General features: G+C 44.8%; 1 protein-coding gene across 1 annotated transcript; it reads right to left on the reverse strand.

Annotated features, from left to right (window-relative positions):
- Positions 1-1106: 1106 nt before the first annotated feature.
- On the reverse strand, positions 1107-20135 carry RSPH9 (radial spoke head component 9). Its single transcript, XM_074818190.1, has 5 exons — positions 19909-20135; positions 19478-19640; positions 18759-18888; positions 18061-18207; positions 1107-1361 (listed from the first exon to the last, which is right to left on the reverse strand). The coding sequence occupies exons 1-5, from the start codon at positions 20133-20135 to the stop codon at positions 1201-1203; spliced, it is 828 nt and encodes a 275-aa protein (XP_074674291.1). The 3' UTR covers positions 1107-1200.
- Between the last annotated feature and the right edge of the window lie 1424 nt (positions 20136-21559).

The following is a 21559-nucleotide window of genomic DNA, read 5'->3' on the forward strand; positions in this document are numbered from 1 at the left end:
TAACTAAAAGGTGGCACCATTTCTCTCCCTGTACAGTACATGTACACACCTTCTACCTACTGGCCACTACTACTTGAGAAGTGCTACTTACAGGGCTGGTATAAAAGGCTCATTAAATTTATCAGGGTCATTATTGCTTTGGCTCCATTTCTTTGATATTTATCTGGGGGCTACAAATCAACAGAGCTTTTTTTATGGACTACTATGCCACTTAACCTTGTACTGCTTTCATCAGAATCATCTGCTAATAGTATCGGCATGTATAGGAACAAAGGATAAGGATAAACCTGTATTACCCAGGAAATCAAATCAGATTATAATGGTTCTTTTTAGCCTTACTTTGTGAAATTGAAGCCCTGCATTCAGCCCCTTGAGCTAGCCAAGATCTTTTTGCTTTGGGAGACATAGCCAAGACTTCATTAACTATACTGAGATAAAATCTCTGGCTGACCGTCTCTATTTTATGAAGCTTTGAAACCAACAGCCCTTCAGAAAGGAAAATATTTTTCTTTCTTTTCCTACATACAGGAGTTACTATGTCTTCTAGCCCAGGTAGCTCCGTTCAGTGAGCTTTACTAATAGAGAAGTCACTGGATTAAACCATTACCTTGAGATGAACCTCGACTAACACATTTTGTGAAAGACCAGGTGATGCCTGCAGTTAATTTTTTTCCATAGTTTAGTGCCATGAACTGGAAAGACCCCTCTAATTTTGACATCTGAAGAACAAAATATTCTCCTCTCTTCAATATGCCTTTCTAGAGTTCAGGGTTTAGTACAGATCCCTTACAGTATGCATCAGCTTTCTACTCTGAGTCCAACTCTATTTTTGTTTGTCATTCATGGGTGACAGCAGGCATTCATTTGTGTTGTCTCCAAATTAGTTTTTGTGTAAGCATGGTGCCTTTGTAATCAGACAGATGGCTGAGGTTTGATTTCTGACCTAGGGCTTTGCCCATCATGGAAGAAAATGCCATTTGTTACTATCTAAAGGATCTGCAGTGACACGTTACAGGGAATTCAATCTGGAGGGAGGATTGCACACAGTGAAGGCCTAGGAAGAGAATCCAGGCCAGAGTCCAGGCACAAAAGAAGCCTACTCAAAGTGCAGAGGTTTCACACATTTATTAGAACAAGCAGTAAACAGAAATCTAAGTATAAAATCTAAATGTTCTCGAGTCTTCGTCCCAGACAGGAAAGTCACATCATGAAAGGCAGATCTAAGTTCTTCTCGCCAGAGCCAAAGTAGATGTAGCCATATTGCTTGGTCATTGGGACGTGGTAGAAGGTCAGTCCCAGCCACAGCAGGCTTCGCAGCACCACCACAGTGCCTCCCTTCTCTAGCTGGACAGTCCAGGAGCCTGTGCGAGAACATGCTCATGAGTCATGGGAAAGGAGGAAGAGGCACCATTCCTGGAGCAAGTGGTCCCTAAACTGAGAGGAGGACTACACTAGGTTCTGCCTGACCAGTTAACAGTGCACAAAGCTGTGTTTGGAGTTTGTGATGCCTGAAAAGAGGGAAGTCGGGGAGACCAGAAACCTTGATGTCCTTTTTTCTTTTGTCAGTTCGGCATTACAGGCTTCCCTTGTTTCCAGATGTCTCTCTCTGGGTTCACACAGTAGCATATTCCCATGGCTATGATGGTAATGTCATATGCGTCACAGGAAGGGACCCCTGGCGCTCCAGACTTGTATACTTGATCCCTAGGAGAGGCTACAGCTATTCTTGGCTGCTTCTGAGTGGGCAGCAGTTACTCTTAACAAGCTCTGCCACCTACTTGGTCTAGCTAATAGCTATAGAGAGCCAAGACTAGCTATAGCAGTCATGCATAGGTATGAAATCTCTTCTTAAAATAAACTTGTAGCATTAGTAGTGGGAAGAGGAAGAAGGCGCTTTCCTGCCCCAGGGAAGACTGGTTTCCCTGGTGCGGTGACTGGGAAAGAAGAAGAAGAGAAAGAGAAAAGCGGAGTATTTCATATCTTGGAGAAATTTACAGAATTCTCTTCAGTCTTTTTTGGCTCCTCCCTTGAAGAGGATGTGCATGGTAGGGGCAAAGGGATTAGTTTCTGCTTTGCTTTGGCCCTGCAGAGGAGGTTCAGAGACAGTGTGAAAATGCAATTTCTTGTGGATGCAAGGAGCTCTAAGCCACTGAGTATTTGTTTTGCATCTGACATGACAGCCTGGGAACAATGCCGGAGGGGAGGGAGCTGGAGCATCAGCTTGGATTCAATGCTGGACAGCAAGGAGCTGCCAGGAGAAGAAAATACCAGCTTCAGCACCAAATCAGTAATGCCTAGAGGCTACAATGTAGGGAAGAAAGTTCCTGCTGAATCTCCATCTCAAAACAAAAGCAGCAGGCCCAAATAAAAAAAAAAAAAATGCAATTGGAGCTGTCAGGCTACTACTGGCCTGGAGTCAAGCAGTCAGCCTATCTGCACCCAAAGCCAAAATCTGCCAATTCCAGAGTAAGCAGAAAGTCTGTAATGTGTAGGGCCAGTTAGATGGTATTCATCCTTGTAGATAATTTTAGGCTCATCAATTTATGCTGTGACTCATGCTTACTCATGTCATGGTTAGACTGGGGAAGGGCTTCTGTGATTGCTGTCAGCTGCCAGTCCTCCCCCTCCCACTAACTTCTGACTCTTGGCCAATTTTAGTCACATCTGACAAAGGGCTGAAGGGCTTTAACACCACAAGTTCCTACAACAGCTCTCCACAGGACGTGGCCCAAGGGTTGACTGCAGCTCCTGAAGCTATTTGGTCTGCCAGCAGCTGCAAGGAAGCACAGGCTGTTTGGCTTGCCTGGCAGCCAAGAGGCAGCAGCTAGCTGGGCAATCAGTGTTTGTGTAGCTTTGGGCTCTTGCACGCTCACTCACAGTACATGTAGTCTCTTACGCAGTTCATAGCAAACAACAGTAGTCAAGGGCTTGAGGGAGGAGGGAAGTTAAGAGGAAATGTATATATGGTGGCTGCAGAATCAGAAAGAAACAACACCACAATTCAAAGCTCTGTAAAGCCAGGTCTCGTAAGTTGTGCTGCTCACTTGTTACCTATCTTTTCTCTTTGTACTTCTGTACTTTTCAAAGGTTTCTTGGACACCACTGTTTCCCCTGTCTCCTTCAGTAGCAAGTTCCAGGGGTTTGTTATACCATAATATGCACAAGGTAAGTCCTGTGTCATCTTTGATCTGTTACCTTTCGAAGTACCCTCTTCCGTTATGTGCAAACATGGAACCAAATGAACAGCAAGAACGCCTACCTTCCATGACAGCCACTGAACTTTCTGACAAACTGACTCTGGCTGCAGGACAGAAGTACAAAAGAGACGTTCACAGTCTTTAAAGACTTGGGAGATTTCTGAACTTCCTTCTAACTCACTCAGCTCCATGTTGCCACTAAAGACAAACAGCTGGAACCGCAGTAAAGCAAAGCACTACTTAATATAGGGCAGGATCAGTACAGGTGTGTACCATCTTTTCAGCTTCCTTGCACTGTGACATTCTTTGCATAGGTCCTAGTTAAAACACGAACTAGTGCCTTCACAAGCAGTGGTTTCACATACAACGCAATCCCAATCTCCCACACAGTCTCACCAGTGCCACTTGTATGGACACAAACTGGACTGGATCTTTGTCATACCTGGAGCAAACCCACGTATTATGGTTCAGCCACTGGGATTACAAATTCTGACTGACCGGGTTTCCAACAAAATCTGCGTGTTCTTAAGAAACTTCACTACTTGGATAGCATGGAAACCTAGATGAAGAACACTTCATTACAAAGCAGATCATCCGGTGGCTGAAGCACTACAGCCATCTGCTGTCAAAGGACAAGCTTTCAAACAGTTTCCCGAACTTCACAAATTTTCAGCATTTGCTAGTGGCAGTAGCTAGACTATGCATAGGGGTGTTCAGCAACAAGTGGCAAGCAAATAGGTCTGAATGTAACTGTGACAACTTTTTCCATTTCTCCTTTGAACACTGAGCTGACTTTGCTTTCAATGCAGGGTTCTTACAGCTTGAACTTGCAGAAATGATCTGAAAGCCCTTCCTCCAAATACTGGTGGTTCTTACTGCAGCTTTACACGTTGGTTTGCAGGGGGGACTGCAAGCTTTTGGAAGAGTTTCTCTGACAAAAAGATAATGGAATGAGGAATTCTCATTGTCTTTGATTTAGGACCAGTCCTCTGAGAAGCAAGTCTGTCAAGAATAGGACTGTGCCTTGCCTTGCTGGGTGGTGAAAGCCTTTAGGGATTATCTAGTTTGCTAACACCTCCCAACATACTGGAAGCATCCAGCAGCCTGGGTACATGTAATAGCTTGTGTATGTATGTTCATGGACACAGATGAACCCTCTGCCCCAGACTATTTACAAAGAACAAAAAGAAATGCTTGGAGCATGACAAGTGGGAAAAGTGAGAGGGAAAATAGGGATACTAATGCTCTCACGAACTATATCTGGATTCAGACTTCTTTTTGTCGGACAAAATCGCAGAGAAGGTAGATTAAATCAAGTTCAATTTGATTAAATTCCCATATCTATGCTCTGGGGCAATACAGTACATGGATCCATGATCTCCTCAGAACATTTACCCAGTGTCACACAGGCTTATCAATCTCTGTGGAGTATTCATCAGCAGTTAACTGCTGATCAAAGGAACTTCCCATGCACCTTCACACCTGGCAGAAATGGACAGATATAATTGAAGACAGCTCCATTCACTTTTATGCTAGATCTGTCAAGGCTGTGATGTGCAGCTGCTTCATTTCCCTACCATCTGTCCAAGCTGTGAACTCTCAAAGGGTTCAAATTTGTCATTTCATAAGTGTGAGACCTTTGGGGAATATTAAGTTGTTACACTTTCCAGCTCTTCTCTGATCCTTGATTCTGCATCTAGTTCTATGCAAATACGGACAATAAAGTTTTGTTGGTGCTGCATAAGTCTTCCTGTGAAATGAGGACCTGGACAAAACAAGCAGGTTACTTAAGGGCAATTGCAACTGGACCAAAGCAACACAGGTTGAGGACAGGAAAAAATTATAAGAAACTGCCTGAAACCATAAGGTCATTTTCATTCAGATCCTGTTTTTGGCCAGAACGATGATTAGTCATAGAGCTGCTCTTTATTCTGCAGAGCCAAACAGCAGCAGCAGTGCCACCTTCCACCTTTGACTAAACAGATCACTGACAACATTTTTCTAACCCAGCTATCAAAGGTGATTTATTCAGTATACTTTTCCAGACTGGACTTTTGCAACACACAAAACCCATTCAGAAACTGCAATTGATACACTATGCTGGTGTCTGCCTTCTAAGAAGATATCACATTAAAGTTCTGGAACCTATCTGCTTATTTAAGTCCTTTTCTTCAAAGGAAAAAATTAAAGCCCATTATCTCAGTACTTATTTTTTTCCATACCTCACCAAGTTAGCAGTATTTGAGGAAATAGTCCAGAAAACAAAATTAATATTTGACCTCATGAGACATGAAGAAAGTTGTTCTCCTTGAAAGATCCAAGACAATTGTATTCCCTTCCATCACAGCTCAAATCTCACAGTCTTCAAACAAGATGTTTTTTTTCAGGCCCACCTGTCTTGTAGGAGTTTGAAATAATGATGTCATAAATCACTCTAAAAGTACTTCAATCAGTAGCTAATGAACAGTATTAAATAATAGCTTAAAATGAATATGCCTTCTTTCTTCCTTCAAGAGAATGCCTTAGAAATGCATTTAATAATACAGTATAAAAAGGGATGAGGAGAATCATGAAAATTAAATGCTGCTTTTACCCTTGGGTTTTTTTTAAAAACTTTCCTGCTATTACAAATGGTTCTTGGAGTAAAATCATTGCATAGGTAGGTGTAGATCTGTATTACTATAAAAATGCAGAAGCAGGATACTGGGTTAAAATCCTTTCTAACATTGGCTCAGAATATCCCATGGCAGTCCCTGTGACAGACAACATGTCTCTTACTGGGAGTCTGGGAAGCTCAGAGCATCAATCTGTAAGGCACACCAAGACTCCTAGATAGAACTTGTCAGGAAAAAAAATTTTAAGTTATTATTATTTGCATTGGAGGGAATACAACTAGAACTAGGAGACAGCAAGGAAAAGCTGACTTTCCTAGAGTTAAATACTTATTTTATCTTGCATCTATGTGTGAGCTGTAGCCTGTATTGTCCCTAAATCAGACAGCAGATCTACTTCACTCATCATGCAAAGCTCACTGAGGTACAGGGAACAGGAGGTCATTGCTCTCACCCTAGAGATTTCTCACAGTAACTGCTCTGGTGAGGTTTCCATTCTTCAAAATACATTTTTTTTTTAAAGATCAAGTTAATTCTTAAGCTGCACCCAGCAACCTAAGGAGGCCAAGCACTGTCTGTGCTGAAACTATTGCCTGTTGCTGCTCCAGAAGGGAAGGGAGGGAGCTGCTGTGTGGGAGGAAAGAGCATGGGAAAAATATCCGCTGGATGAAGATCTGGAGCTTCCTATTCCCCCTTTGGATCAGGCTGCAGCCTCCACCCCTCCAAACACAGGCAGGAATTCTGAGGAGTTCCTTACATCTTTCCCAAACAAGAAAGTGTTTTGAAGATCCTGATGCTCACCCAGTGTTAAACCACTGCCTTTTTTTTATGGCCCTTCAACAGCTGCCAGGACACCAGGGCTGAATTTCAAAAGTCAACCTCCTTCTCAGCTTCTTCCTTTCCAGTTGCCAATAGAAATCCCTGTCTCATCCCCCATGTCTGTCTCCGCTACAGGCTCAATCTTGTAATTCACAGAGGCAATAGGATGCATGAGACGTTAGCTTTTAAACAAAAGTCTTTTAAGAGGGTTGTTTGCAGAAGAACTTTCCTGCCATAACTGGTCCACTTTCAGTATGACCTCTCATAACATTGCTGCTTTGGAGGTGATTCAGCAGTGCCTCGTTTCAGTGCAAGCTTGAGACGAAACAGCTTTAAGAGCTAGACAGCCCGATAGAGAGGCTCCATGTCGCAAAAGCTCACAGAGGGTCATAAAAGTGACATTCTCAATTCCTCTTCAAATGAGGAAATGTCTCAAGGGAAAAGCAGCTACAGCATGGCTGCACTTACCATTAACACAATATGCTGCCACAAGAGCAGGTTATAACGCATCTTGCTGCAGTCAGTCCTGAGTGAGAGTGAAGTAGAGAGTTATAGGACAAATATTAACACCCAGAGAGGGGCAGCATAACCGCTTCCCTTTGCAAAAGCAGCCGCTGCTTGGCTGTGTGACCCCAAGCACTTAGCTCTGACAATGCTACTGCACCCGTGGGATTTAGCTTCCATTTCCCTCCAACAGAAAATCCTACACTGGGAAGAGATTCCTGCTTCTAATTTGCTGTCTGTAGGGAACAAAGACAAATGGCAAAGCAGAGCAGCTGTAAGGAAAGGTCACTGTGCTCTGGCTCTCAACAAATTTCACCACACGGACATTTCACGCACAGCCTACCAGCCATAAGGACACATCCAAACACTCTTATGTGGGGCTCAAACTCCTTCATGCCACTTACTGGCTTCAAACTAAATCTCTTTCATTTGCTTGACACACCACCTGCACCCCATATGTTAACACTGCTGTCAATATTTCCAATTCCCCATATAACTATTTAATAATAATTAAATAAAAACACAGACTGGTTGCAGGTTCAGTACTATTTTAAAAAGCCTCCAGAGCCAGGAAAGCACAGCTTACAAACAGTCAGATGCTGCCAAGCAGCTCTTGCGTGGTCCTAATGCCTGCCACGTCTTTGACACACAAATACAACCATGCCCAAACCTCAGAGTAAAATGATCTTACTTCAGAGGCTTTTTCTCTCCATTATCCTCTCTCACTGAGGACACCTCTGCAGCACAAATGATTAAGATGGGCCCGGGCCTTCCATTTACACACAAAATACCTGCTTCCCACTGACAAGGAAGACTCAGGGATTGCAGTGTTGTCGCAGATGCACAGTATTCAGGTGCCTCCAAGTACTGGGTGAAATTCAGGCCATACTTAGACATCTGACAACAGTGCCGCTTAATCCAGTCAAAGCAGACTCTGCCCTCAAACCCTCATTCCCTCCCTCATCATTCTTCCATCATAGAGACCACAAAAGTGTTTATTTAATTTACTGCTCAGTGAACCAGGTCAGGGAAATGATCTGGCTGAAAAATAGTCTAGCCAAAAATAAAGTTATTTTTCCAGCTGGAATCTGGCTGCACAGCCAGCAATGCCAACACAAAAGAAGGGACAATACACAGACATAAATGAGCAGTAGAGGACGGGAAGGACTGAAAAAGCTAGCACAGAACTAATACACATCAAATTAGTCTCCCTTATAGCCCAGTTAGTTTGCCCTTTAGTCCTAAATCCACCTGATAATTAGAATAGAGCTAGAATCCTTTAGAATAGTTTTAACCTTTTGTTGTTACGAAAAAATATGCAGACTTTGCACAGAAAGCATCCAGAACAAAGATTTGGAATGGGGTTGCACACTAGAGGAAAGAGCAGGACAATATGCAATCAAAACTTATAAGGAGTAGGGAAAACTGATTAAAATCCCTGCTATTTGGATTATGACAACTACAATACAGATCATTGTATCTTGGGTCTTCTGCAGTAAATTTAGAAATCTCTGAGTGGCAAAGCACCCTTCTTCCAAGCACAAGTTTACGCTGGATCTCGTCACACTCCATATTTCTTGTTCAGCTGGTCGCTGTGGAAACGTTTTTGGAGCGTGCCAGGAGTCACGTAGCATCTACCTGGGGAGCCCCTGCATTAATCCGTCACCTTCGTGGGCTTCTGTGAGCCCATTGGTTGGTAGGAAGAAAAAGAAGGAGTCTCTCGCCCCTCCCTGCTCTGAATGAAAGACGCTTCCTCTAAATCTTGCTACAGGATTTCAGGCTCAATTCAGCTTCTTTGGGGCTTTTGTCACCAAACAAATGTGATGTCTTTGAAAGAAAGATTAACAGTTTGATGAAAGGATGCAATGGACAGCTTTGTTCTAGCCTGCTTCCCCCTAGAGTTTTCGGTCACTGTCACTTTCTTACCCACGGGAGAATATCTGTCTGACTCTCAGAGGAGATTATGGCCACCTTGTAAGATTTTGCCTCTCCTGATAACAAAGCACTGGCCACTTTGAGGAGGTGATAATGATGAACAGGGGCTAGATTAGGGGCAAAGAACCTCACATTGATCTCTGAATTCTGAGAGAACACAAAGCAGTTGATGCTGGGATTCAAAACCCACCAAATGCTTAGAGCACATCCAATTCACACTCCTGCAGGAGGGGCAAGGCTACAAACCCTGTCAATCCCCCAGTTGTATTTCTTACCTCATCATCAAGTTAGCAGGACTAGTTAAAGGGGCTTAGGACAAGGAACAGATGGCATGGATTATAAACTGTTGATGTTTTCATACTAAACCAGATATGAATTCTGGCCCAAATTACCTGAAGAGTTTACCACTTTCTGAGAAGACTGTCACACTGAGCATATCCATGCAGCACCGTGTAGTTGTGTTGATATTCAAGCTAGTTCTGAACACTAAAGATGGCTAAGCATCTTCCAATGCCTGGGATAGCCTAGCTATCTCTGCACAGCACAACTGCTATACAAATATACCCATAGATCAACCATCCCTCATCCTTTTCCCTCTACACACAGCCACACAACCCTTCAGTATGCAGAATTTCAAACCATATTATATTTGTTTACAGTAAAACAAGACAATGCCTGTTGACTCCCTCCCTGCAAAAGTTCTGTGGCCAAAGGGGCACCAAACAGCAAATGAAAGCTATACGCAGGGCTGGCACCAATGGCAGCTGCTGCACAGGCAGGAACTGCCACTTCTCATGTGGAGTCCCTTCAGAGATAGATCACTCCCAGCAAAAGCTGACCTCGTTCAGATTTCAGTGACACACAGACTGCCCTAGGCTTTCCCCTGCAAGTAATTTTTCATCATTCCCTAGAGAAAGGGTTAGGCCAAGGCTGACTGATAAAACTACAACTTCTGGTTCTAAGAGGCTTTACCAGCATTTCCCATCAGTTCAGCAAGGAGTTCTTCTTTCCATGTCCAGTGAACAAGGAGCTAAAATGGAGACAGGGTGGGTGATGATTTCTTTTACTAAGGAGGAAGAAACTTTAAATACAATCTCTGGAAAGTTGCTACGAAGACTCCGCTTCTGTCCTCATTCTTTCACTGCAGCAGTCAGAAGGGCAAAGACTCCACCACAGCTCTCAGCTGATGGGCAGCCCTGCTCCAGTATAAACTCATCCAAAGCCTCTGACTAAACAAGACCCCTGACGTGATACAGACCTAGGACCCTAAAGCAGTGAATGCACTGCTTTATTACCCATAGACACAAAGCCCAAGGAAAACAGACTCCTTTCCAGAAATCAAGGCAGACCATGGACAGCCAGTCAAAAGCTATAATACTAGCTAGCTCTGGAGTCCTCCCGCTCTGCTGCCACGTGAGAGGTTTCAGTCTGATCTTGAACTCCTGAGCTGGCTGCGCCCCAGCTTGTAGGAGGGACAACATCCTGTATTGCTCCCAGGCAACTCTCTTGGGTCACTGCAGGAGTGGCCTTAATAGCCTCTAAAGGCTCCCCAGTCCACACATCACTAGCAAAATGAAGAGTGTCTACTTTTGAAAGATGTAGGAGACATGCTTATGTATTTGTGTATGTCCACTGCATGCCTGCAATCACTAAGGGTGCTTAGAAAGCTACTGAAAAGCCCAGTGACCATTCCAGAAATTGCCTAAGCCTGGAAGGGAAAGAGTACCTTCTCCATACCTACAGTTCAGGAGGTCAGTATACCACACACAGGCTGGAAACTCAGGCCATACCTTCTCCTCAATTTGATGCTGCTCCTGGTGCTTTTCCTTCTCATTTTACTTTTCTGGTGTTTCCTTTTCTGTGCTCAGCACTGACAATGCTGGCACCATAGTGCGCCCTGCTGGAAGGTAGCAGCTACGGCCATCCTGGAATTAATTCTAGGGATAGCTGACTTCAGTTTTAACAGAGAAATTCAGGTACCAATGCTTTAACTAATAACCCACTGAGCCAGCTATTCGGTTCGACTCCCACATCTGAAAGCTGACTGTTCTGATGCACACTAATCTGTATCACCCCTTCTGTACCACTACGTTATGAAGCTTGTTTGTCAAAATCACTTGTATAAGTGTCAGGTAACTCCATGGGATACTGCAGCTCAGTTTCACATGCTCACCAAGCCTAAGGATCACCACTCCCAACCAGGAATAGCTGTGAGCCACGCTAGGTATTTCAATCTACATTTGGGCTACCTCTTTTTATCCTTGCTAACGTGAAGCACTGCCCTCTCATTCATTATGGATCTTTTAGTTTGGATTTCAGTGAGACAGCTTAAAAAGCCTTGTCCCCGTGTGGCTCTTGGCAGGCTAAGAAGTGCTCTTGCTCTCAGCTTTCACAGGGCTGGGGAGGTGCTGCTTATTGTTAAGCAATGAAAGGGGAGGGCTCAGGTCACATCTGTGAAATGTTAGCGGAGAAGGGAGGCTGGGTGAAAGTAGGTGGCCAGCACAGCACAGCACTTTGCTGGATTTTGCAAGGCCACTGGGGAGATAGGCAGCCATTTGTCTTAGAGCCCTGATAACCAGCCGACTTGCTCTCTGCTGGCGAGCTGGGGGTTGTAAATACCTCTGCAGACACAGACTCTTCAAATGGCTGGAGACGAGGCTGATAGGGGATTAATCGCCTGGAGGGGGGGAGTCGAAAGGGAGTTAATTAGCTGTGTTAATGCATGGAGATAAAGCAGGTTCGTGTCTCCTGGCCTTCTTCCTTAAAGCACCTGGGCTTTTGGGGCAGCCAAGATGGGGCTACCAAAACGGCCCTTGAGAGTGGCCAGAGGAAACCATCTCCCACTTAGAAATGCAACCTCTCCATCTTCAAGGGCCCATTAAGCACCAGCTTTTGCTAAACCAATAAAGAGCGTGCTAATGAAGCTCAGAGGACAGGAGGTTAGTGTTCTAAACCAGGCTACTGTTCAGCAAGTTTACAGAAAGGCCAGTGCCCAAAGTATTCAGCCAAGGAAATAGCCACAAATCCCTTTGTCTGTAATGCTGTATAAGGAATGCTCCAAAACCACTGCACTTCCAGGCGAAGAAATAGAGCTACAGACTGAGTGGCTGTCACTTTCTTCACAGTCAAAATAGCAAAGGAGCTGAAATGATCTTGTCTAGGCCCTTTTCCTCCTCCTCTGCTGAATCTTGAAACAGCAAGTAGGCAAGCCTCACTATGATCCCCCTACCACTGTATACCCATTTAGAATAATGCTATAAAATCTGTCCCAGCATTACAGAATCAGTCAGCAATTACATCTGAGAGGTCTCAGCTCCCCAGTTTACAATGGACAGCAACAAGTCAGGAATCTCCTCAGTCCTCTTTTGAGCCCTCATGCATCATAGTTCAGGAAGCAAAGCCAGCTGTACTGAGAGTCCTGCACTCAGTCACTGTCTCAGAAACCCATTGTCACCTTTGTGTTATTGTCACTGACAATGAAGAAGCCCAAGCTAAACATCACCCTCCACAGCCATTGTCAAGTTTACAGCCAGGCATACCAGGAAATCATCTGTTCTAGATTCCTACATACCACTGCCCATTAAACGGAACTCAGTGACTCATGTCTGGGACTAGCAACTTATATTTGCATTTGGCTAAAACACAATTCCCAGGAAGACATCCAGCATGACACTAAGATACCAAGAGATGCAAACTCATCCATTGCACTTGCTAGCCAGTAATCATTTCACTGTTAAAATTTATACCTAATTTTTCATTTTAGTTTTTCTGGCTATAATTTTCAGATGCTGGTTCCTGCTATGCCGTTCTCTGCTATACTAAATAGATCTTCAGTACCGAATACTTAAACTCCATGGAGTATTTACACAGTGTAATACAGTCATTGTCATGTTCTTTTCTGTAAGATAAACAGATTGAACTGTTTATGTCTCTCACCAGTCCTTGAATCAGTTTGTGGCTCTTTTCTGCAACTCTCCAGTTTTGCAATGTGCAGTAATCCAGTTCTGATTCCACTAACAGTATATGCAAAAGTAAAGTCACCTCCCTGTTCCTATTTGCTACTCCCCTGTTTATACATCTACAGCTCATATTAGCCTTTTAAGTCTCAGGATCAGACTGGGAGCTGATGTTCAGTGGGTTGTGTCTGGATTTCCTTTCAGAGCCACAGCTTCCAGAGTACAAGTCTGGCTTCCAGTTCCTGCTCTTAGATACATGATTTTGCAGGTAGCTACATCAAATGTACTTTCTTTAAGTAAGCCCAGTTTATCAGATCTCTGTAACTGTCTTTCCCTTGTCATTATTTGTCTCTCCACCAATCCTTCACTTTTAGATCATTTATAAATAAGTTGAAGAACATCAGTACTGGCACTGGTCCCAGCTGAAGCCCCTTCTGACCCCGTCCAGAAATACACCCTTTCAGTGACTTCTGAATCACAACTACTAATCAAGATAAGTTTAGGGAAATATTTCTGCAATGCTGGGATTTATTAAAGGTTAGCATCGTAAGTATGCCACAAGTCTCCTGAGATGATTTCAGATGTAACTTATCTGGCTCTGCCATTTTCATTTTTTGATGAACAGAAAAGGTTGCCTAACTCTACCCTCTCTTACCAAATAGTCTGAATAGTGTCTGAAACACTATTTTATTGTCTTCATTTGATTGACTTCATATTCCTTTCCAACCAGAAAAAAAAAAAAAAGAGCATTTCTGCCCTTCTTATCAGCCTTTTTACTGTCACCATTTAGTACCATTACTATGCTGCCTTTTCCTCTCAATATACTTGAAAAAATCCTCCTTACAGCTGTCATGGATTATTCCAGGTTATCCTGACTTCCTTTGTCATTTTCTACTCATTATCAACTCCAATTTGTATCAATCATTAATTGTGACCAACTTTCTGCATTTCCTTGTATATTGCCTTTTTTTTTTTTTAATTCTAACTCCTACTTTTATTCCATCAGTGAACTGTGGTAGGCTTTCAGCCAAAGCAGCCATTTCTTGACTGGGATTCATGACTTTTGAATAAACTCTTCTCACAGAAATCCTATTTCCACTCATATCTTTTCCTAGCAACATTTTTTCTTTCCCTTTGCCTCTGACATATCTCCCCTCCTGCATCAGTTTTTAACAGTGCCCTGTTGGTGTCCCTTATCTCCATATCAAAGTGATCTGAGTCAGTAATCTGTAACAAACCTTCAGAGTCAAGTTATTGCTTTTCTGAACTGTAGTTTGAAAGCACCAAAGAACCAAATTCTCCATCCCCTGTTTTGCTTCCTCCCAAGCTTTCCATTCTACACTGGTACCTTAGGCTTTCTCCCATCCCCTTCCTTTATCCTTGCAGAATGTAGCATTGCCTGACTGTGGTCAAAGTAAAATCATCCTTCCCCCTCCATTTTCACTTTCCCCATCATGCCAAAGTGACTATTATTTCATATCTACACACCATTAGGTCAACAAGTGAAAATGCTGTAGGCATGCTAGGAATTATTGCTATTTGCTTTCCCATTCCATTATCTACAAGAACATGTAAAACTGCCACAACTCTAGTTCCTGAAATGCTAACACCCAGGGTGCCAAACTCCATGCAGCAGAAAGGACCATGCTGGCGGTCTGCCAGCAGCTGAAAGGCTACATCTAATTGTGCATAAAGTTGAGCAGATTGTCTGCTTAGACTAGAGCAAACAAGCTTATCTTTAATGCAGACATATGGCCAGCAAAACCTACAGATCCCAGCATGCAATGTTCTGGCCAGCTGGCCATTTGGATCAGAATGAAGCATTACATGATCTGATACTGCAGTGACAGAAGATCAGTATCTCAACACCCCATGTTCAAAAATCATGAGTCAGGCCACTCAAATTCATGAGTTTGGATCTGACAGCTGGAGATTTTAAAGGGAATAAACCCACTGAATTTGCTTTTGAGACAGGGTTCACATTCTCCCACTTTTCTCTACAATCATATAAAAAATGCATTTTTTAAAAAAAAAAAAAGCTAAGTGACACAGTCACTTATCTCTGGGAGCTGAGACACCAAGAAAAAATAGACTCACAGTATGATTAGGGGAGGAGCAGCAGCACATTCTGAACTCTTAAAGTGCACAAATAACCTTATAGATAGACAGAATCTGGAACCTGCAATCACCGCAGATATCACTGGTAAAGATCAGGGTGGCAGACAGTTTTGTTACAAAACTCCAGGTTTTCCAATCTTGCACTAAACTCTCTGTTTTTACCATTGTTTCTTTTATTCAACCCAGTTCTAACTTCCTTTCTTCCCACCTCTCAGCTGTCATATAAAATGTTCTCTCTGCCTCCAACTTTCCATTCTGTAAGACACCTCTGCTCGCCTATAATGACACACCATACATTTTATGACAGTTACCCCCTTGACAGCCGTCACAGATGCTCAGTCTCCAATTAATAAAGAAAACTATTCCAACAGAGTTGTTACTTTTAGACAGGTTAAAATCAGCCCTTAATCTCTCAGTCCTGTTCTTTAGGTCTTTTAAGATGCTAGGGGAATTCTAGCCAATGCAGGCTGGGAGCATCACTCAGATGTTGCTCACCCCCAGTACACTTTTTGTGTATTCGTTGAGGGCAGAGACAATTCTGGCTTCAGTCACAATTCTAGATGCAATGGATTTGGGAATTCCTACTTCTGCTCTGACAATAGCTGTTCAAGAGAGGACCTAGCCAGGAAGGGCAAGAAAAACTTCAGGTCAAAATGAGGGGATTTGCCAGAGCTATGAACATGTCAGGAAACAGAAAAAGCACTGTCTGCTCTAGGTCAGGACTGACATGCACTGGCAGAGCTGAAGTAATCTAAGAACCAGAGTTTGAGTGCCTTGCAAGCAGGAGTGAGCGACTTTGGCAGAGCCATGCTGATAAAATCAGCAGAAAGCCTGTGTCTGCCCTCTGTTGGGTTTTTTTTCCCCCCCACATTCTCACAAGCAACCAGTACTTTAGACAACCTGAATGCTTGTTAAAGGGAAGTGAGTTGATCTTTCTTTAATGTCAGAGCTCCTATCTGCATGTGATAGAGTGCAGTTAGAGAGGCTACATGCCTTGCTGATCCTGTAACCATTCCTGTCTTCCTTTGCCTGACAAGCTCATTCCATCAATCCCCAGGTTCAGTCCAAAAAAGAACAGGACAATACAGCCAGAGTTGCACAGGCACCATGATAAATCTTCTCCTCTTCCATTAAGAAGCACTCAGCTGCACTTGAGCTCAGGTAGTATTCAAGAGGCAACTTTTTTTGAGGGGACTGAGATCTGCACTAACAGCAACAACCTTCCAGGAAGGGGGCAAAGGTTTACACTTACACAGACCTCGGGTTGCCCCAGGAAGACAAAACGTGGCAGTGGCACAGCTGAGGCCCACTTCCTATCTGCCACTGTGTTAAATACAGCTACAAGTCAAATTTGATTTAAAGACTTCAACAAAACCGCCATCTTCATGGCTAACACACAGCATGACCTGCAAGTTGCCTGGTCCCTTGCACTAGATGCGAAACACTGCAGAATGATATCTGTAATCTTTCAAAGGTGCCATTCTCCATCACAGCTGGTGATGAAGGTGGCTAAAGCCAGCTCTGTGATGCAAACTAGCCTTCAGGCTCTTAGTCCTTGGTGCCTGTTTTCTAGTGCAAACATAGAAAGCACTGCAAATTCATCCCCTGCTGCAGTGGCTCTGTGGTTTCAGGCCTCACAAAATTAAAAAGCCTCCCTACAACAAACCCTAGAAAAAAAAGAGGGGAAAAAAATGTAAACAGTAGCAACATCTGAACTACTGTACAAATCTGCAGCTAGTATTTTCTTAGTAGGAACTAACCCCCCTTGCAATACTCCTTTTTGAGTCAAAAGGGCCACCTCGATGAGCCAATGTATGTAAAAATATGCAGTCTCTTCGGACTACACCTCTGGAAAATGACTGCAGCAAGGACACTGCTAGTAAGTTGAACAATGGTTTAGATTTTAGCACTGTTTATGCTCTGAACAGTCAAAAATGTTCAGAATTCAGGTGGAAGCTCACTAGGTTCATTCTCAGTTCTTTTTTGCCAAAGAAAAGATTGGGCTATATATATGACAAAGTCTGAAAAGCTATTTACAGCACTGGCAATTCCCTGTCCTTCCAGCCAATTCCATCTGGCACAGGTCACCTACTATCCTATCCTGCTACTCCAGACACAAACCTAAGTTCTGATTGTGTCCCAAGAATCCTTCTAGAGAACAGGATGTGAAAACACTTAGCCCGATTCAAAAGATGCAGCAAATCAGCAAAAAAGCAGTTAGAAACAAACAAGAAGTCATTCCCATCTCTTTAGAGGAATACTCTGCCAGAGGAATCCCTGGAAGAGGCTTTAAATATATTTAACAGTTGTCCAGCAGAACAGTAGAGATGTGAACTGAACATACATTCCAGTATGCAGATCTTCCTTTCTCCTTCCACAGTGTGTAATCCCACTAGAGTACAGATTATTCCACACTACAGCATTTCTAACACAGTTTATCAAAGGAATGTTTGAATTCAGCCTCTCAGAGATACCAGTTTAGTGTTAATGAGACCCCATTTAGATAAAGAAGAGCATTACTGGGTGGGACAAGAGGTGTGAAATACTTCAAACCACATAAATTCCCCCTATCACTGGTGGAATTATCTCTCCCCATAGGGACACCAGCTGTCACAGGCTTTACAGAACTCTGGAGGGAATATGGCATTCAGGCAAAGGGTGCTGCTGGTGTGGTCAGACCTGTTGTGAGGATGTGACAGCCCTGGTACACTTATATCTTACCATTGTAAACATTTAGAATTGCTTAAAAAAGGAATTAAGTACACTATTTAGTAAAGGATAAAGCTCCTTTACAGATTTGCAGGAGCTTCTCCCAAGGATACCAGCTCTACAGTAACACACACCTTGTTGCCTTGGCATTTCCCAGACTACTCGGGTTGCCTTCCCTTTCATTGCATCTGTTGATTCTGCTACCTTTACCTTGTGGGATATCATGCTCCAGAGAGTCTAGAAAGTCAGTGGATGGGTCCAGGTCAGCCTTTTCCAGCAGGGTTTTATTCTTCAGGTTAACAGGCTCAGTAAAATGGAAATAGGAACTTAACTTTTTTGCCTCTGTCAAAGAAAGACCTGCAAACAGCCATTGGTGACCATTAATACAGTGAGCTAACATTCATTATACCATCAAATATCACATTGTTTTTCTAACACCCACAGGATAGGACAGAATCACAACCTTTCTCTAGTGGACTCCACAGAAGACCAAAGACTTGCCAGAAATGTGTGGCAGCACCCCCCAGTGCTGTGCATTGCAGATCATGCTAACTACAGTCCCAGATAAGCAACGGGCACTGAGTTGAGACCAACTCTCTGTGCCCGTTTAGTTACATCCTACATCTAGATGGAGAATTCACTGCAGCTATAATTGCTAAACGCTGACATAAACTATACACAGGCAAATGAAACTACAGGTTTAATGACTCAGAGCCATTACTGACTCTCCTCCCACCTTCCAGAGTTGAATCATGCACCTGAACATTAGTAGCACTGGATTCTCTCCTCCCTGTTCATCATACCCAAGGAAAAATTAAACCTGAAATCAAAACATCAACTAGAGAAAGTCATCTAAATTTACAGTCTTTATGATCAAAGTACAGTTGATCCTGATAATGAGAATTTACCTTCAAAGTTTCTGTTTTCATGCACAGACCCAAGAGGAGTCTTCACAAATGCCCCCCGGGGGATGATACCAACTGCTCTGTCTATCTGTTCTATCGTAGCTACGAGGCGGGCCTCCTCCTTGATCATGGGCTTTAAAGAAAAATAGGCAAATTTTAGAGGCAGGGCTTTCCTTGTTGTCATTGCTGAAAATAAACTCGAGGTGACAGTACAAACCACAATGGACTCATCAGCTTGGAGCCCAATGGCACTAAGAGGAAGACCACAGATCTGACATTCTTCTCATAAGATATGACAGAAAATGTGGCTAGGAACAGCCAGTCTAGACTCACCAGAGAGCTAACTATTCCCTCCCTTCATCCATCCTATCCTCCCTCTCAATTAAGCTACTTATGACTTGTCTATTCATTTATAAAGAATGGTGCCTGCAGCTCCTATTAAAGCTTCAGAAACTGCAGTGAGGATCTGTATCAGTTGTGCATAATAAAACATAAGGGAGATAAAATATTTCTGAGTCATGTGTAACTCCAGGAGTAACTGAAGTAAGAGTTCAATCAAGAAGCTGTTGCTACACAATGACAGCAAAGAGGAAATCGTATATATTCTGCCTGAGCGCAGGCTCAGCCTGCTTGTTACAAAGGAGGAGGAAGATCCACCACCTGTCCAGTGTGAGGGGTACAACTGTAACAAAAAGAGTTCGAAAGTGTTTTGCTGTATTTACCTCCTTACCATCTTCAATCAATCTTTCAGCATCTTCTGCATTTATCTCAGTGTACTCATACTCAAAAGAAGGATCTCCCTGGAAGCGGCCCTTCAGCTGCTCAGCCTGCGCAACCATCTCCTTGGTCGCTGGCGGCAGGAGGCTCCATTCCACACAGTTAAAGCTGCCAGCGACAAGCAGGACACAGGCCCGACCCCGCTGAAGAACAGGGCTCCACGCAGCCTTGCCAGGCCCCTCAGGGCACGGCGAGGCTCCCTCCAGGAGAGCTGGGCAGCCTCCCCCCGGCTCCCCAGTCCCCACTCTCACACACACACCCCCCCCCGCCCCCAAACCGCCTCCTGAGGCCGTTTAGGCCTCCCCGGTCCCACCTCCCCAGGGAGGTGCCCGTGCCCCGCACGGAGCGGTGGTGAGGCCCGGCCCGGCCTCCGCACCTGTAGAGGCGGCTGCGGGGCGCGGCGCGGTCGGGGCCCAACCCCTCGGCGATGTAGTAGGCGCCGCGCACGCCCTGGATGCAGCCCCAGAACCAGACCCGCTCGAAGCGGTAGTCGCGCTGGAGGAGCAGCAGCGAGGACCCCAGCACTGCCCGCTTCTCCGGGCTCAGCCCCACGCCGCCGCCTGCCACCAGCTCTAGCGCGGCGAGCAGCGACGCCGCCTCCATGGCGGCTCCGCGTCGCCGTTGCCAGGCAACGGTTGCTCGGGCGGGCTAGGGTCAAAGGTGATGGCGCGCTTCCGCTGGAGGGAACGGCCCAAACGTCAATCAAAGTCAGCGCCCTGGCAACGGCTGGGGGGGGGGGGGGGGGGGGGGGAGAAACGGCGCCGCCATGGCAACGGCGGGTCCCGCCTCTCCGCTGTCATGGAAACGGCGCCGGGAGACGCAGGCGGACAATGGCGGCAGACTCGCCGCCGCCGCCGGCCCCGTTGTGCGAACGGTGCTGGGCTGCCAGCCGGGGAGGGCGGCCGGCTCAGGCTGAGGGCCAGCCGGGCAGGCCCCGCGGACGAGACGGGACGGGAGCCGCCGCGGCGGGCGCCTCACGGGGGCCTCAGTAGCTCGGCGCCTCAGCAGACCCGGGGCGAGGCACCTCCCGTGCGGTTCAATAGCCGCCTCGGCCCAGGCCTCCCCTCCGCGGGGAGCCGAGGAGAGCAGGGCACCTCCGCGGGGAGGCTGTGCCGTCGTCTGTGGGTCAGCCGGGGGCTTCCTGTACAGCAAGGAAGGAGAAAGCAGGGCTCTGGAGAGCCTGCAGGCATCTGCCTGTGCAGGCAGATCTGGCAGCGCCAGTCGCCTGTAAAGCTACCCCCGTCCCGACACCCAGAGACACTGACAAGCAGCAGCCCATTAAGAATGCAGTTAGGGATGGCTGACCTGCATAGGTGTTCCTCCTTTCAGGAGGCCTAAATCCAAAGGTAAGTCCAAAAAGCAGGAGGGTCTACAACTGTGTTGCACCTTAGCTGGGATAAGGGCTCCGTGTTCCTCATTTCTTACGTGAACAGGAGTAAAAAAACCCTTCTGGATCTCACTACTTACAGTATCATTTTACAGATCTTATCTAGCTCATGTACATCTACAAATAAATGGCTTATTTATAAATTACAGCATTTGGATCACTCTTTGGGGGCTCATTGTGCTCAATCACATACAGACAGACATCCACGAAACAGCTCCTGCCCTAAAAATCTTGCAGTCTGGCTTAATACAAAATGCAATGAATAAGTAATGAGACTGTGCAGCTGCTCAGACAAATAGAATTTCAGTTTGATGTCTTCAGGAACTTTAAGCTTTTATATGTGTGCATTATATAAATATATGTGTATGCACTTACCTTTAAATCCATTGTCACGTCATAAATTTCTGGATTTCTTTTTCATCCATTTCCTGTTCACTTCTAAGGAAAACACTGATCCTGGGACTGCTGCCTGTAACAGTCGTCACCTGCTTGTCTGTCAAGTGAGATGTTTAATGAGCTGTACAGCACACAATCTGACCCATTAGTTTTACTTACACCACACAAAAAGCAGCTCAGGTTCCTGAACGTTAACCACCTCTCTTTGACATGAATCAGGCAGAACATGCAGGAGTGACCACAA

The sequence above is a fragment of the Strix aluco genome, chromosome 3, assembly GCF_031877795.1.
Source record: "Strix aluco isolate bStrAlu1 chromosome 3, bStrAlu1.hap1, whole genome shotgun sequence".
NCBI classification, from domain to species: Eukaryota; Metazoa; Chordata; class Aves; order Strigiformes; family Strigidae; genus Strix; species Strix aluco.